The 19,282-nt window shown below is 39.8% G+C and overlaps 1 protein-coding gene across 1 annotated transcript in view; it reads right to left on the bottom strand.

Annotated features, from left to right (window-relative positions):
* zmp:0000001236 (mastermind-like protein 2) overlaps positions 1-18,000 on the bottom strand; it is a 67,411-nt gene extending 49,411 nt beyond the window's left edge. The window contains exon 1 of the mRNA XM_037678308.1: positions 17,587-18,000. Within this exon, the coding sequence (XP_037534236.1) occupies positions 17,587-18,000 (414 nt within the window). The remainder of the gene's footprint in view (positions 1-17,586) is intronic.
* Positions 18,001-19,282: the final 1,282 nt, after the last annotated feature.

Here is a 19,282-nt window from a genome sequence, read left to right as displayed (position 1 = left end):
GCAGACAAATAATGAAAACACCATATCTAATTTTAACACACTCATATCCATTGTTTCATATTTATATAGTGAAAATAAGCTGACTTGAGTCCAAAAAAAAAAAAAAGAAGCTAAAGTTTAACCACCAGGGATGCTGATCATGTGTATTTCCAAAACTGTTAGCACCTCAAGGTAAAGCTGTTGACTTGCACGCTATGCTTGAGGCTGGGGACCACAGCCAAGGACAGCTGGGAACTATCTGTGCCTTGGATTGGCAGGGTTCTGAAAAACTAAATGCAGGATTTATGTACCCTAAAGGTCCAGTTCTTTCATGCCCCATAAATCCGTACAGTAGACCTAGCCCACCTGGACTGTCTAAAGATCGTGTTCTTCTCAGCACCTTCTTCTAACATCGTATCATCCCTTGAAGACGAAGGAGGAGAAGGTTTACTACATGATTTTTGCAGCACTCTTCAAAGACAAACACAGCCTTCCCATAGGCTGCTGAATAAAACATGAGGAGTGTGCAGCAGGGTGGGTTTTGTGTGTGGAAGGGTGCCGAACTGGAGAAATGAGACAAAGAAGAAAGGAGGGAGGGGGCTCATATGGCACTTCTACAACAGATACTGTGTAACACATGATTCATAAATGCCTTTGATCAGACACACACCCTCACTGCCCCACTGGGTGTCTGCAAACTTCGGTCTCAATTCATATGTTGTTGTTTTTTCCCCTTTGTTTTGTTTTTTTATTAATATATTTGTTTTCTTGTGTGTTTCTTTCAAAGATGGCACTCGTTAACCAAATCTAAATTAGTCCATAACATAATAAAAGAGTGCTCCTTTCAGGAGGAGAAGGCGATGCAAATCTTGCCAGGTCCAGAGATGTCCCAGATTCATGCAGCCCACAGAGCGTGCTTCTGGTGCAGATGAACGGCAACTAATAATTCCTTTTTCATACTTATGCAAGCTTAAATGTTCAATTCAATCAAAAGATACAATTAATAATATGTATTATTGAATGGGTTTTTACTTGCAAAAATTACAAATAAAGACTTAGCATTCCTTGAAGGCATATCACTCACTGCCTTTTAGGAGTTTTAGACTAAAATCATCTTTTGTTTGCAATTCTTGACAAAACGTTACGTGCATTGTAATGCACTATCAAAGGATGTCACGCTCAGTGTACCATAGGTCTTGCAAATGACTCTCAGCTACACTACGTCCAAATTAAGCTCAGTATCTGTTAAACTGAGTTATAGTCATTTATATGTTGGCGACTGATGATTAGCATTGAGTTCAAATGTTAATCAGTTGAAGACGTGCAGCCAGTGATTGTTTGGTGGTAGGGGATACAAAATCAGGGTTTCTCTTAAATATTTTCAAAGCGTAAAGGTGATTTAAAAAAAAAAGATTTTAACTCTGCTGGCAGCTGAAACAAAGGAACACAAAGAGCCTTGAGAAGTACCAGTAATAACATTATCGTGATCAAATACGTCCAGCAAGAAATATTTTTCTTGGGTTTTTTTTTTTCTTCCGAAATTGTGCAATCAGTAACTTTTTATTTATATTCCACCTAAAGTCTTCGGTGTTAGTGGACACAAATGCCTGGTGTTTCACGAGTTCTTTAACTATTTATACTTACACTAAACGCTGATTGCACTGAACACCTGTGGCCACTGTAGTTGTACTTTTTAATGCCTATTTTAAAGGGATTACTCAGCTCCTGAAAACTTTTACTGCACCTTCTTGAAAAGAAGCCTAGTGTTTCATGCATTCTGAGGAAAAATACAATAAAAATCCACTGGTGCACGGGAGGAAACACTCTTTAAGGTCTTAGTAAGACTGAAGATGGTTAGTCAGAGCTAGACAGACAAGGAAAAGAGATGCAAAGATGGTTCCCTTACAGAAACAATGCTTCAGTTTATGCAAAAAGTGATTTAGTTCAAAGCAGTTACCGATATCTAATGTTTATCTACGTTTTTAGTTTGTGATAAAGCAAAATAAATGGTTTGTTCATTTTACAAAGACACTACAATTGTATGGCCAAATCTGTTGGAGCCCTTAATAAAGACTTAATCTTTGCATTATAGTCATGTTTCACATTAAGTGTTTGACCTTCATTAGTATCATAAAGACCTCCAAGTCTTTCTTTAGCTGCTTAGCTTATTTAAAAGGGAACACACATGCCACTGGGAAGTTGTGTACAAGACTGAGCAGGAAGTGAGACAGAAAAGGTGAGAGCTGTTTGAGGAGCTTAGAAAAAAGATTATAATAATAATAATAATGTCGTCACAATGTCAGCACTGTATGTTTCCATACAATGGCGAAATTAGTCTCTGCATTTAACCCATCCACCACCAGGTGGTGCAGTGGGCAGCTATTGAAAGCGCCCGGGGGACATTTTGGGGATTAGACGTGCTGCCCAGAGACGCCACGTGATGTGCAGTGACTGGGGATCGAACCTAGGACTCTCGGGTCCCAAGCCGGCTGCCCTGCCTCTACACCATCTCGGCCCCTTATTATATAGCTCAATATTAATTTTAAAGGCTACAAAACCGTCTCCAAGCTACTTCATGTTTATCGCTGACAAATACCAATGGTATTAATAAGTACAAGGCTCATGGGAGGTTAGCCATCCCCATGTGGACGCAAGAGAAAATGCAACCCCAAGTTTATTAGATGAATAGTGTGGATTGTAGAAAAAGAGCCAAGGAAACCATCCAGAGCCATTCAAGATGAACTCCAAAGTCAACGTAAGGCACTTTCTGATCACTCAGTCACATTGTGAAGCATAATGGAAAAAGACCCAGGAGGACTTCACTATTAGCAGAAAAAACACACAGACCGGAACATCTTGCATTTTGATAAGCTCCAAAGTTTCTCGGTATCATGATCCGCCCTCTGATGTATTGAACTCAAGTGCAGGAAGATGACATGTGATTCAAAATAAGTTCAATCTATTATTTTACAACAACAACAAAAAAAAACGCTGACAGGGCAGCTTACTTTAATATGAGACAGGATAGAAAACAGATCACGACATCGTAGAAGGACAATCCGGAGATAAATGGCAAGACACAAAGGAGCTGAATATATACACGCACTAACGAGGACAAATAGACACATGTGGTGATTGGCATTGGACGCAGGTGAGACAAGGGCTGAGCACAAGAAGGAGGAACACTGAGGGGTGAATGAAAACATGAGGAAACAGAAAAGACTGGACAAAAACCCGGAACCCCTACACTTGGAGAAGTTTTTAGGACTTCTTCTTTTGTCTTTTCCCACTTCAGCGAGTCATCCTCCTCCATCTCACTCTGTCCTCTCTTACTTCATTCATCCACTTTTTGTCTTTTTCCTGGATTTCTCATGTCCTTCTACCAATAAACCCACTGTCCCTCCTCTGGACACATAGGCGTCGCAACCATTATATGTGAAGGGGACAAGTCCCCCTCACATTAAAAAAAACGTTCATTTGGACCCCCCCCCCCCCCCCACACACACACACACACACACACACTTTTATTATGAAACATGAGTTCAGGCGGCACAGTTTCTCTTTCTTGGTGAACAAATCCATTCCACTTGATCAATAGGAGAATACTCAAGCCACTAAAACTCCACTCCAGGTTTTCCTGGTTGCCTCCAACTCACTGTTTCTCCTCTACGTCTCCTCCTGCCTCGGCAGAAAACGCTTACAGGTGGAGGTGATGGAGACACCTCTGTGTTGATCGCTCGCCAGTTTAGCGAGCTTAATTTATTTATTTATTTATTTATTCATTTTATAATAATAAGAATACATATCAATTTACATGTATGTAATTTGAAAACAAAAATAAAATGAAAGGCAGCAGATGAAGATAAAATCTTATTAAGTCTGCTCCTTATTTATCTAATAAACAATTTAAACAAACATTTACTGTAAGTAACAAAAACAAATAAATAACTCGCTTAATTTTTCAATTAACTAACATTTTCAATGAATTACATTCATTTTTTTTTTTTTTAACAATTTGATTTTTACCAGTTTCTTAAATACCAAGATTGATTTGGCTTCCTTAATATGTGTCTCTAAGTCATTCCATAAACCAACACCCTGAATTAAGGTAGATCTTCCCTTTAAACTAGTTCTGAACTGCGGTTTAACAAAAACATCTTTCCCCTTAAGATTGTAACAGCTTGATCTTTTCACAAAATACATTTGAATATTAGAAGGTAGTGTATTTGTATGAGCTCTATATATAAGTGACAAAATGTTGTAATCCACCAAATCATAGAATTTCAACAGTTTCATTTGATTAAATAAAATACTTGATGGGTGATAATAATGTTTTCTTGTGATAATTCTTACAACTCTTTTCTGCAATATAAAAATAGGCTTTGTTAAATTTCGAAGAAATACACAGTCCTGTCGTGCACATATTTAGACATAGACATAGACATATTTGGACTGATGTGACTTATAGGGCGTTGCGACGTGTACAGCAGAAAATACGGTATATAAAATTAAAACCATAACGCTTTTATCTCCTGAAAACAACTTTAAAAGTTCATCTGGAATATTAAAAAGAAGACGTCTTGGACAACTACTCAATATTTAATCTGACACGCTCAAGTACTTTCATAATGGAGCTAACAAGTTGCTGAATATTTTTACTAAAGCCATCATAAGATGAAAAGAGTGATTATGACCGTTTGTAATGGTGTCGGTATAAAAGTCATAACGTTAAAGACAAAAGAAGCTCCTGCGAGAAATGTCATCAGGGAACTTTTGATTTGTGCCAATTTAAAATCTGCCATCTAGATCGACTACCAAAAAAGAAAAACCGTTCAAGCTTGCAAAGAGGCTTCCTTGTGAACATAGCAATCATGATCACAAAAATTATGTGGAGCTAAGTCATTTAGAGCAAATGTATGCCAACGTGATCATAAAACTATACTTACTAGAAAATAGACATTAATTTCATGCACGATTTAGCCAGAAGAAATATACAACATGCAACGTAGAGCGTCCAAACAAATGAGGTAATTTCCTGGAAACTCAGCAAAAAGCTTTCTGTGAGAGATGTTAACACACCATAGCGCCATTCCCCCAAAGACAAGCTGTGCTTGCTTAAAACTATTTGGTGATAAAAATTTACGAACTGCCCTCGGTTATGACTGTGGAATGTCCAGAACAAAATGTAACATGGCCCCAGCTTTTATTGCACAAGTCAGTAAATCTGGCTCGTGTGTTTCAGTACAAAGCTGCTGCGATGTTTCTCTGATGAAAATATGATCTCTTGTGTTTATGTAGTGTCAGTCACAACACTCAGCTTTTGTAGACAGAGAGGTCATATTCTTTGGAAACTCGTTACAGCCTGAAGTTAATCTGGAAATATTAGAGCTGATAAAGTTGGGAAATATCCCTAGACATACCATTTGTTAATAAAATGTATGCAGTATTGGAAATTGAGGACAAATGCATTACTAAATACCTGAAATGTGAATTTATAAAAAGCTCCAAAGTTTATTATTAGATTATTTCACATAACTGTTTCAAGGTGGGAGATGTATTTTCCTGCTTCAGCTGCAAGTGTGAAATGGCTAAACTCAAAGAATCATCAGGAAATCTAGAAAAATCAGGACAGCCTTTAACAAACTTGTGAAGCTGATTTATTTGTTTTAGATCCATCAATATTCCAGTTTAGATTCATGCGCATTACAAACTTCTTGGGTTTGAAATAGATGCATAAGAACAGTCGTTGCTTGTGATTTAGTGTTTTAGCCCAGAGGACTAACATCAGAAGACATTTTTACTTTGGTTATAGATTTTTAAAGAAATGTAGTTTTAAATAAAAAAAAGTTACCCATTTATCTATAAAAGTTACATTTAACAAATAAAAGGTATAAGAATCTGAGAGATGGAAAAATTCAATTAAAATTAAACATCCTGCTGTGAAGGCACTCCTGTGCAGCATTAACTGCATACTGACAAAAATAAAATAAAACATTACAACCATTCACCGCCCACAGATGCGCCTACTTTTTAACCAGCTTAGTTGGCTTAAATTATGAATTAAATATTTTGCACAAAAAAAAGTCAGAAATGAATCTACTGTTGGTACGTAGCCAGTAAAGGAGGTAGTCACAGGGTTGAGTTGGCGAGTATGCGCAACGTAGGAATGGAGCCCTCGAGGTTCTGCTCTAATCAATGGCTGCTTCCTGTGTGTGAGCACTCGTCATCTTGAGACCTGTCCAGCTTCGATGATTCATGTAACCGAAGGCAGGTAAAAAAAAAAAAAAAAAAGTCCTGCCTTTGTGATCATACTGAGGTACAATAATGCAAAGAGTTGTGTGGAACAAAGACCCTACTCACTAAAACTACGGCAGCTTTTTTTTAAATGAAAACATGAAAACTAAATGTGACATTTATCAAATTGAAATGTTTTGTTTAGCAAAAATTTACTTTTGAATGAAGTCTTATTTTGAATAGGAAGAAGACACAAACACATTTACCACAGAGCACAACGGACAGCACGGTGTCACACTACACTCCTCTTGCAACATTTAAAATCACGACACACGCCTGTTCACATCAGATTTAGGGTAGTCATGTCATCATTGAAGGCACAGATAATATTACATTAAAAAAGGGGCGTTGGAGAGGAAGTGCCAACCAGTTATTCCAAAAAGGAAAAACTTCAGCTTGCTCACGATGAGGGTTGGGTTGGAGCTGTGGGCTTCACTGTGGGTGGCTCCCAGGGACCTGGGCTAATTGTTTTACATCACAGCCGAGACCGGCTGAGATCAGAGCACTGGCAGCTCTGAATCAGGCTGTTCAGCAGCCAAGTACGGTATGCCAGGAAACACACGCAGTGAACACCTCCCTCCCCCTCCCCACGCTCACACTCAGGCAAAAACTCCTGCTACATACATGAGGACCACAAGGGACCACGAGGATTTTCCATCTCTTTGTGCTAAGCTGTCCATCCTGCAGGAAACTGGAAGTAGAATTAAAGTCAGTGATATTTAACTGAAAGGATTTGTATTACAACTTTTCTGTATCCGACGTGAAAGAAGCAAACATAAACCGATTTCAAATTCTCAACCACTGGAGTACATAATGGAAATGATTGCCACCTACTATTACATTACATTTAGCCCAACATATGTAAAATTGACTTAATTAGAGCTACTTTGTGGTGGCTAATATAAATGAGCAGTGGCAGCCCCCTTGAATTGGGTTGACACCAAACCGTAATGAGTTGTAAAGCTACAGGCAGGGATTCATTTATGAGAATTTTACTAGAATCCATCAAGTGGTTCAAAAGATATTATGCTAAAAATATATATAGTGTTGACTACAAAAGATTTTGCCAGCGTTTTAAACAAAAATGTTGCGCAATATCCACCAAGTTTTAACTCAATATTTGCGTGTGTGTTTTCTAAAGTTGCCATTCTGAGATGGCCTACATAAATTGGAGCGACCAAAATGTTAATCAGTTCAAAGAATAATTACTTTCTGAGAGTTGTTGAAAGCAATGACTAAGTCATAGCCATTTTTGTGTGTTCTAGTGTAATTTGACCATGGCAGACATCTTGAATAAGGGTGACTCAAAACGTTTATTTGTTGTAGATGTACACGCCCTGATAGTTTTCTAAAAGTGTAATTAAAATCCATCCAGGAGTTTGTGGGTTAATTTACCAATGGACTGACAGAGCTGGTCAGATAACTCAGAGTATGTGTTGAGGTTGAGTCTCAGCTAAAACCACATAAAATTTTAGCTTAACATCTGTAAATCTGGCTGAGTCATAGCCATTTTGGTGTTTAAGTTTGCTTAGTGTAGGAGTCCTCTTGAATGGGATTGACTCCAAAAGTTAACGAGTTGTAGGCAGTGGTGTACGTGATACGCTGGTATACGCCATACACCCAGTGGCAAAGCTTGGGAATTTTCGTATAACCACTTAAAAGTGCCAAATGATACGTTATATATAATTGGGCACGTGTCATTGAAACATTGATTGACAGTTAAACGTTTCTGTAACAATCTGTCTGAGTGCAGCACTCGTTTATTACATTCGTTTATAAGGACAGCGTAAACTGCTGTGAGCATGTAATCTGCTGCCATACGCTTCCCTTTCCTCCTGTTCAATGAGACTCACAGTCACTGGCTGAGCTCACTACCACAGCTCACTGCTTTGTGACTGGTTTCTTATTCAGCTGCTCCTGTATGATTGGCTGGGGAAGTAGCAGGAAAAAGTTAGAAGTCGAAAAGCGCAGAAGTTAGGGGATTTTTAATGCTTACGACTGAAATTGAAGAGAAAACAAGCTACACGTTTTGAATGTATTTTTATAAACCAGCTGCCCCATAGAGACAGCATTAGAAGAACCTCCCACTTTGATGGCCGAAACCAACAATAATGCATCAATTGTGGATACATGTTTAGATTTGGTCCAGCAGTAGATGCTGTTAGTTATACAGGTATTAAGAAAACCCAAATTATCCAATTATGATCATTTTTATTTACTTGCAGGATGTGTTGCTTGCAGTACCATAAAGTCAACCAGTGTCCTGACAGAGAACCTTGTATAAGGTATGGTGAGACAGAAGTAACGAGACTTTGTAAGAAATTTAATCTTTGTGAAAACCAAGCTGTCAATGGCATGAGAGGTTTAATAGAAGACAAAAGCATGCAAACCATTCAATGTAGCACAGCTGAGTGTGAAAGAGGGTTTAGCTTAATGAACAATGTATGTACAGATAAAAGGTCTTCTCTATTGTTGTCAAATATAAGTCATCTCTTGATGATCAGTATAGATGGGCCTCCTGTTCATCATTTTGAGCCATCTAACAACATGGTTAAGAAAACGGAAACAAGAAGACTAATGAAACCTAAGGAGCGTGAGAACAAACACATTTGGAACATTTTATAGACACACCGAGTTGGTTCGACCTGTTTTTCTACAATTAATACTTATGTATTTACTACTTAATACTTGAACATGTTTTGCTTTGATACTGTTTTGTAAATGCTATAACATGGTTTTAACACAAAGCAAACCTTTGTACAAAGGTTGTTGTACATTTATTCAAATATAAGCATCAGAGACATTTTGAAATGTTCAATATGCTTAAAAATCAAAATTAATTGAAGATAACTGGTGTACATTGGTTTATAAGCACAGTATACCCACAGCAAAAATGTAGACTACACCACTGGTTGTAGGTGTACATCCAACCAAACGTTGAAGTTTTATTCTGGGAGTGGTGGCGCAGAGGTTAGCAAAGACAAACCTGTGATTGGAAAGGTGCTGGTTCAAATCCATGGACCAGCAACATGTAATGTGTGTGGGGAAGGTGCAGAACCCTCACACGCTTCCACCCTAATTTGCCCTACTCTGGGCCCTTGAAGCTCTTAACCCCCTACCTTGTTAACCCCCTTATTTAAATCCATTCATTGGTTAATGAGATACACTGCTTGGCCCAAAAAAAAAAAAGTTGCCACCAAACAAAAAAGGTCACACACTAATATTTCGTTGGACCGCCTTTAGCTTTGATTACAGCGTGCATTCACTGTGGTATTGTTTCAATAAGCTTCTGCAACGTCACAAGATCTATTTCCTTCCAGTGTTGCATTAATTTTTCACCAAGATCTTGCATTGATGACTAGGCACTAGGCATGATGGGTGCATCACCTCATCTGCCTCTCTTTTTACCCGGATGCACCCATCACTCTGGAACAGGGTAAATCTGGACTCATCAGACCACATGACCTTCTTCCATTGCTCCCCAGTCCAATCTTTATGCTCCCTAGCAAATTGAAGCCTTTTTTCCGGTTAGCCTCACTGATTAGTGTTTTTTTTTTTTAAGGCTACACAGCTGTTCAGTCCCAATTCCTTGAGTTCCCTTCGTGTGTAAATGCTCTTACTGTCACTATTAAACATAGTGCCACAGTTTTTCTTTGATTTGATTTCACCAAATATTTAAGTGATCGCCGATCACGATCATTCAGGATTTTTTTCCGGTCACAATTCTTCCTCAAACATGATTAGTCCCCACTATCCTTCCAGCTTTTAATAATGCGTTGGACAGTTCTGAACCCAATTTTAGTAGCTTCTGCGATCTCCTTAGATGTTTTCTCTGCTTGATGCTAATGATTTGACCCTTCTCAAACAGACTGACATCTTTTCCATGACCACGCGATGTGTCTTTCAACATGGTTGTTTAAGAAATGAGAAGAAACTCATTGGCGTTAAATAACTTGTTGCCATCTGAAAGATCATCGCCCATGCAGTAATCATCAATAGGAGGCTCGTACCTATTTGCTTAGTTAAATCCAGGTGGCAACTTTTTTTTTTTGGCCAGGCAGTGTACTTGACTAACTGCACAGCCAAATCACCAAAGTTTATGCTCAATATTCCAGGTACAAATCCAACAGTGTTCAGTCATGTCATCTGAACGGTGTCTTTTTTTGGTGAGACATTTCATCCTTCATCCAAAGGACTTCTTCAGTCTGAGGAGCCACAAACAAACTGGAGTCCCACAAGCGCCAACTCCCATAAGGGGGGAAAAAACCATTTTGCTGGTGATAAGATGGTTTCTGGGGCCTTTCCTCTCCCCTGTCAACTTCTCTGAGGTAGCCATGCCAAAATGGTTCAAAACACCAAGGTTCATGCTCAATAATCCAGGTGTACAGACAAATACACCCCCCAGCATCAGGGGCCGAGATGGGGTAGAGGCAAGGCAGCCGACTCAGGACCCAAAAGTCCCAGGTTCGATCCCCAGTCATTGCACATCTCGTGGTGCCCCTGAGCAGGACACCCTATCCCCCAATTGCTCTCTGGGCACCCCCAATAGCTGCCCACTGCCCTACCTGGGGGTGGATGGGTTAAATTCAGAGAGTCAATTTCGCCATTGTATGGGAACATACAATCATGACAACACTTATTATTATTATAAATACACACTCACACACAGAAATGGGCAAATACAACATCATTCTGTTTCTGGTGATAAAAACCTATTGGCATTCTGCTCTTTTTGGGGATGAAGAAGAGGACAACAGAAACACTGAGGTTACATGGTTTGTGTTGTACACCACCAGACGACCAGAAGCTCCAGGTGTGACAACATTCAAGAACTTTCATTGCACTCTGCTCTGTGGCTCTGGTTCCCAGATCTTTCACTGGTTAGTAACAAAATCCTCCCAGCGCACACAGGACTGTTAATCACCAGGCATCCCTCGCCTACTGCTTTTTCAAGGCCTGTTTGACTTTAAGTAAACATGTGCAGGAAATGTATTCAGTGGCTCTAAACATTTATACGGGGGCCTTGTGGCTCAAACTGTTTCACGGTCAGCAAATGTTTCAAGAAGGTGCTCAGAGAGCCATTTGTTAGAGGCATGATAATAGGTTATGACAGTGCATGGCGTGCTCGCATGCAGCAGGTTTGTATCAGTCGGCTTTTAGTTTCCGTACTCACTATCCATCTCGTTGACAGATATTGTAAGACAAAGCTGGATCCCGGTCTGATGAAAACAAACGTCTGTACGTTGTAATATGGGAATGGTGTTTCGTAAGCTCTGCTGTGTGACCTATTTCTGACATGAATGCATTTACAGACGCAGGTGGAAAGCCTGAAAAGGCAATCTAAAATATGACTATTCAAGCCATTCAAGCATTATACAGAAAATCATTTTATTTTCCTGAGTCGATAAGTAAGCTCTTATCTCTTCTTTCCAATTTCTCTAAATTCAACCAGGAGAGTATCCTTCGCTAATCTGGTCTCAACGAGCAGCAGCGCTGCCAACACTGAACTCCAAGCCAGTCATAATCCGTGGTGTTGTTGGCTCCGCACTCGGTTTATGTTTCCATTTCAAACTCTGATGTGAACAGTCAATAAGACAGATGCAGGTGTCTCACTTTGTAATGGACAGGAGTGTGGTAAATTGAACTATTGCAACATGTCAGGATGTATGGAAAACTGCTTTTAGATTAAAATGGCTTAAACATGAATACTGAATACATTTAGGCATTAAAGGCTACACATTTCTTGAAGGAATGCATATCGGCCGCTACCTTTCATGCCAAAGATTTTGGGCAAAAATCATCTTATGCTGAGAAATGACAAAGTTGTTGCTGTTTTAGTCAAACCTTGAAAATCTAATTTCATGCTCAGAGTATGCGTTGGGATTTGGGAATGACTCGTAACTACCACTATGCCAAAATTGAGCTCCACATATGTTGAAATAATAAAGTTATAGCCATTATAGTGCTGGCTAATGTTGATTAGTTGCGGCAGCCACCTTGAATTGATTTGAAATCACAAGTTAATCAGTTGTAGATGTAAATAGTAAATGGACTGTACTTATATTTCTATCGTATCAAGATACTCAAAGCACTTTACACTACAATTACCATATATATTCTTAAACAAAGAATAATCAGAGCTTTATCACATTCATACATCGATGGGACACACATCAAAGGCAATGAGGGGTTCAGTGTCTGGCCCAGGGACACTTGGGCATGTGACTGCTGGTGGAATCGAACACCCAACTCTTGCATTACAGGATGACTGCTCTAAACACTCAGCCACCACAATGTATCTACAACCAATGATTAATTTCTGAAAGTTTCATTGAATACATTCCAGCATTTCATAAGATTTTAGCTAAATAAATAAAAAAACGTTGACTCCAAAATAATAATAAGGCTAAAATATTAAAGAAAGATTGTGAAAATAATTAGCACTTACAGTATGCGCTGCAGTGGCTCTCAGCTACAACAGGACAAGTTTTAGGCCAATATTTGTAATTCTGACTAAAATAAAGCCATGATGGTGTTTCCTGAGGTCAGTTTGCTCTGGCAGCCATCTTTAATTGGCTTGGCTCTTAAAGGTAATCATTTGGAGAATTCTTAAAGCTTCACTCCAAATACTTACTGGCAATATTTTAAACAAAGATCTTGTAGAATATGTTACTATGTTTTAGCTCTATATCTGTAAAAGTGCCTGAGTTATTGACATTTGTGTATTAAGGTCAGCTGGCTGTGGCAGCCATCTTAAAACAAGCTGACTCAAGAAGTTAATCCGTTGAAAATGTTCATCAAATGATGATTTTCAGAATGTTTCATAGACATATCTCATGAGATATTTTGATAGCAGACAGACACGGATAAAGACATCATCGCCCGTCTTTGCGTTTTGCATTTAAAGAGCTCCCTGCATCACTGATGGGTAGATTTAGTGTCTTCACGGGAGTTTTCTGCACTGGCTGCTGCTCTGCTTCACCAAATCATCATAAGCTGCGAAAAACATTAACCTCAGGCTTGATGTGAGCAATGTACGCCAGGACTTCATTTCCTCCACACATCCTGCTGCACTCATCAGTTTTATATAGAACACACGGCTCCAGAGTCAACATGGGTAAAAATGAACCGGTACATGATAATGATGTTCCCTGACCTCGTTTAGACAGTCAGCATCATCCATCATGTCGACGTGTCTTACACTCCGTCATGTTTCGCTGCTGTGCTTTAACAAACCGCACACTTGAAGAAAGAAAATTTTAAAAAGCTGAATTTATTTAAAAGGTACTTATTACAATGACCTTTTTCCCTCACATTGATCGTTAACATTCAATTGCCACGTGAGCTTAATTATCAACCCCAAAAAACTGTGACTGAATAAAGATAAACAGCTGATTCACTCTTAAATTTGAACTTACAAGATTTTACACTTGTATGATTTTTGCCATACAGTAGTCCCTCACTACTTTGCGGTTCATATTTCGTGGTGTTCCAACGATTGTCAACTACCGGTGCTACCGGTATACCGGTACTCACATGATTGGGACAGTAAGGGATAAAAAGTTAAAGAAAGAAAAAACTTCGGACAGGCGCCGTCATTTTGTACTTTTCTTTCAATAAGCCTAAACTGTAACACCGGTCAAAAAGAACTACACTACCCAGAAGCCAACAGTGCACTACCCAGAAGTCAACAGTACTTCCGGCCACTGCTTTCTGCCAAAATGGAGGGAAAGCTTAGCTACGCAAATCTACACTATCTATTAAACTCACAGAACTGGCAAGAAATTTGCAAATAATCCTGAAACTGAACTCATCCTTCAAGTTTTATCTTTACTGGTGAGTACCCATATAAACTTTGCAGTATTGTACAGTACATATACGTATACTGTTAAAATTACGAATATTGCAAGAGTATGGGAAGGGTTTATAAAACCTATACTAAAATAAATATAGCGTTCCTACTTCATGGTTTTTCACCTATCGCGGGGTTGTGTGGAACATAATTCCTTGTGCTAATCGAGGGAATACTGTATTTTCTTACCAGCTAGCTTATTGTAGCTCGAGTGTAACTCAAACTTCTGTGTTTCAGCAAATTCAGCCGAACACTTTGTTTACATTGAGTGCGTACCTGCATTTCAGAATTGCATATTTGGAAAACTACTGAAGTAAACTCATGCTACTGGAATAGAGTGGACTGAATCATTTCGTCTAGTTCGAGGTAACTTTTTTTATGTTTGGTTTCATATTTTTCAGTGAGTATCTTAAACTTAGTAATGTCAACTGGTTCCACTAAACTTGATTGGTGAACATTTTTTTTATTATTATTTCGACTGCTCCCTTCTTCAGGGATTGCCACAGCGCACTAACTTGCACGAAGACTTGGCAATTTTTTTTACGATGGATACGCAACCATAGACCACCGAGCTACCACAGCCCTCTGTGTGGAGTAGAGGGCTGCCATATAGGGCACCCAGCGGAGCAGATGGTGGGGGTTAAGGGCCTTGCTCAAGGGCCCAGGGTGGGGCAAATGAGGGTGGAGGCAGGTGTGAGTGTTTCACCTTTTCCACCCACATTTTGATGTTGTCGGCACAGGGAGTCGAACTGGCGACTTTCAGATCACATGCCGCCACCACCACTCCCCTCAGTTATTTAATAGTAAATAAAAAAATAAAAAACTGTATTTCCCCTAAATAAGCTCCTTTGGCGGGGTGCTCGTCTTAATTTTTTTTTGATGGGGGAAGACGGGACGGAGTCATGTCTTAGTTGCCCACCTGCTAGCTTAGCGCTACATTGCTATCTGTGTTTAGCGCTATGTTGCTGCCGGTAATTGTCGAGGGTGGGAACGGATAGCGGAGCGGTACATTAGTAGCATTTTTGATAGCACATTTGTATTGCGCCTACACTACATCAACTCCAACAGTTGTCGAATGTGTGTGTGCGTGTGTGTGTGTGTGTGGTGGTGGTGGTGGGGGGGTAGGCAGGACGCTCAGTTCGGTAGACGGGGCGGGGCACCCCGCTTGCATAATTGCAGGGGGAACAACAAATAAATAATTTGAAGCTTCAACTTCTCTCAATAAGACCTGGACTAAAACAGGTTAAAGCTACTAAAATAAATAAATAAAAGGCCTCAGGAGAAATGCACATGTGCAAGTACGGAAAGCACCATGGGACAATCTTTATTCAATCATGGGAAAGTTGAGATTTCACAAAAGTGGTTACATTGGATTTAATTAATTTGTTTGACTAGCTTAAATTAATGCTTTAATGCAACAAAACCTGCAGTAAAAAATAACAAATACACACCCAAGACACAAATTTCATTTTTTAGAGTGCAAGAAAAGGACATATGTGGGAAGCTCGGTGATGAAGCGCTTTTTATTTTTGCAACGTGGACCAAGAAGAAGCTGCTTGAACGTTCTGAGCGATATTTGTTGATACAACTGCAAGACAAATAGATGCCATCCATTGCTCAATTCCAGCAATGAAAATAAATGAAATTAACGAATAATCGTGGCTGTACTAAAAAAAAAAAAAAAAAAAAAAGAAATGAAACTGTTTATTTTTCTATCCTGCGTCTCGAGCACATGCAGGGAGGGAACATCTGCAAGCTTTCACTCCTCTGACTTTATATTGAAATGCTGCTTGGGAAATAAATCAGAGTCTGGATGCTGAACTCCCTTATGCCCAAAGAAAGAAAACAAGAAAATAAATCTTGTTTCACTGACGGCGAATCATACAGGAAGTTAGTCCCAGTTACACCGAAATCCTGTCGTGCCTACAGTAAGTTTCTCACTCACCGCTCAAAGGAAAAAGCGTAATTACGTTTTCACCTCTGCCTGAATTTGACCTAAAATGTATTGTGCTGGCTGCTCAGACTGATCCGCAACATTCTGAGGAATAACATCTTGCACAAGAGATTTGTTAAAAATTTACCATTACCTTTTTTTTTTTTGCAGTATGTCTATCTACAACTAATTACATTTTGGAGTCAATCCGGTTCAAAACACCCCTACAACTACTCGACATGAGCAAACACACAAATGGCTACAACTCAGTCACTATTAAAGGTACTGAGCTAAGACTCGATGTGGTAGTAGCTGAGAGTCATCCACAGCAAAGCTCTAAGCATGACGTCTGAAAAACAAAGACATAGATCACTGTTCTGCGTTTCATCATTTGATCCTAACGGAATTGGAACATGTCTTTTTCAGTAATGGGCCGTTAATTACCACGTAGGCCAGGCAACCTGTATTTAGTCATGTGACACAGAGGAAGCAGTGTCTGAGCTGCAGAATGAGAGAACGCTGCACATTAAATGGGTTAAATAAAACGCAGAACGCACCTGCATCCATCTGTCTGGATCAGTGCACGTCGACACAGAAGGCAGGAAATGAAAAACCTCCCCGTGGCCTACAACGACCCCGAAACCAATTTGTCACACTTGATTACTTTGCAGAATGGCTTTGCAATCCCACATCGCTGTCAAGGACCTCTTATCAGCAATAAAAGGAATTATGAGTTTATTATCGTGAATGTTGGCTCTGACAGAACCTGCACATCACCTGTGAGCATCTTTGAGTTGAGAACAATTTTTCACCAACTCGTCTGTTTGGTGAATAAAGACAATAAAACACAACAGTCCTTAATGGTAAAACTGGTAAATTACGTTGAAATGACAAAACAATAAAAATTTTCAAGCTCAAAAAACGCTCCAATGGATAATTTTAGGATCATAAACTGTCACAGAATTCACGCTGAACACTTTTTAACACAACACCTGTAAAGCCAGTTTCAGTGTGTGGACGAGTTGTGTCTGAACGAAAAGTTTGAACTCGGAACTGCTCGGATTGAACGATGGGAAATACTGAAAATAATCAAATAATTTATTTTTATTATTTAGTTTTGTTTTCCCCTTATCTGGTATAGAACATAACTTGTCCAAGGTTTGCAAAATATACAAAAGCAATAAAACAGAGTTATTATTATTGTTGTTGTTTTCAGCTATAAAAAAGGCAAATATAAAAAGGCAACTATTATTTTACCCGTTTGTGTGCAGGTGTCTGTTAGCAAAATATCTCATGAACTACTTGATCACTTTTGATGAAACTTTCTTATTGGATGGACGCCACAGCTAAATAAATGTCTATTTTACAGGTGCTGGGGTAGAGCATGGTGTGGTAGTAGCTGAGAGTGATCCACAAAGTGTGACGTCAAAACTCCGGCATGAATGGCGGCGGGTGATATGCATTCATCCTAGGAAAGCTGGACCTTTAATGTCTTCATTGTGTGTGAGAACTTGACCCATGAACTTACCGCTATGCGCGTGCACATCTTCTGCTCCCCGTCCGGGCCCTTCTGCTCCCTGCTGTAATCGGGAGGTTGCTGGTTCGATCCCCGGCCGCCTTTCGTCTTGCGGTTCCCGGGCCCCTGGTGCACGATGTTGAGCAGGTGGAGGGTGGTGTCGCGCTCGCGCACGGATATCTCGGGCTGGACCCTCTGGTAGCGGCTCTCGCAGGTGGAGTGGTGCCTCCTGCACAGCTCGATGCGCGCGCGCAGCCGCTCCACGATGGCGTTGTGCAGCTGGGGGACCGCGGAGCCCCTGGAGGTGGGGGCCCCCACCACCGCGGGTCCGCCGCCCACCCCACCGGCGGGCAGAGCCCCCAACCCGACACCCAGCATGGGCATGAAAGTCCCCGCGGCGGACTGAGCGGGGGTCGCCTCCCCCATCCCCACGGGAAGTTTAGAAAAGCTCAAATCCAAATAAAGCAGGTGAAGAACAAACAGCTCAAAGGCGAATTCTGTCAAACTGTTGGAAAATAAATACACGAAGAGGAACAAAGTTGCAGCATTGTGTTCCCGGGCTCGTGGGGGGGCTGATGTGTCAGCCTGTAATTAAACGGGGAACGATTCCCAAGCATGGGAGTCTCGCGCACTGAATCGGCTCCGAGGACAAACAGGCTGGAAGAAGCGGCGGCATCAGATCCGTCCGAACCGTGGCACGCACGCGAGGAGCTTCTCCAATCATCCGCGCCACATTCCGCACTCATTAAACAACCCCACAGGGTGTCACGAGATAATGGAGCCACACGAAATGAGGAGAATTTTTAAAAATAATCTCAAAACTTCCAAGACTCACGTTGTTTGAAAAATAAGTCCTCCTCTTTGTTTCTGCATCTCCAGCTACAGAGGAAGCTCTGAAGGAGAAAGGCAGGGAGCCGCTCTAGATCCGACCCAAGCAGCTCATTGACAGTCATTTGTCCGTGTGGTGGACCGAGGCAGCAGCGCAGCGACGGTACAGAGCCCCATTGTATGAGCATTCCTCCTCTGGCACGCGGGGCTCAAGGAAGCTGCCTTCACATGCGCCCTCTAGCGGAGAGAACATGGAACTGCCGCTAATGGAATGGCAGGGCACATCCGTATGGGGTGCCGTTTGTAAAGTTGCACAGTCAAAATTTAACATCAATATTTTGGTTTATTTAGCTTTTAATAAGAAAAAAAGTTTTTTTTCAAAGTCATATTTTTACCATGTTATTCATACATTTAAAAATGTCATAGTTCCCAACTAAATATTTAATTTACAAGACACATATTTAGTTTACAAACTAAGTACTTATCTTGCAAGTTAAAAATTTAGTTAGTAAACTAAATATTTATCTTGTAAATTAAATATTTAGTTTACCTAAATATTTAAACTAAATATTTTTGTTAAATACTTAGTTTACTACCTAAATATTTAATCTCTAAGCTAAACATTTAATTCCTAAACTAAACATTTCATTTGCTAACTAAATATTTAGCTCAGACCTAAATATTTAACTAACAAATTAAATATTTATCTGTTAAGTTAAATATTTAGCTAGCAAGTAAAATATTTAGGTCTGAGGTAAATATTTAGTTAGTAAATTAAACATTTATTTTTGGAAATTAAATATTTAGTTTGTAAAATATATATTTAGGTCCAAGCTAAATATTTAGTTAGCAAATTAAATATTTAGTTTAGGAATTAAAT

Source organism: Nematolebias whitei, chromosome 6, assembly GCF_014905685.2.
Source record: "Nematolebias whitei isolate Nwh7 chromosome 6, NemWhi1, whole genome shotgun sequence".
Taxonomy (NCBI): Eukaryota; Metazoa; Chordata; class Actinopteri; order Cyprinodontiformes; family Rivulidae; genus Nematolebias; species Nematolebias whitei.
The sequence above is the reverse complement of the archived record's forward strand: the minus strand, read 5'-3'. Positions and strand labels throughout refer to the sequence as shown.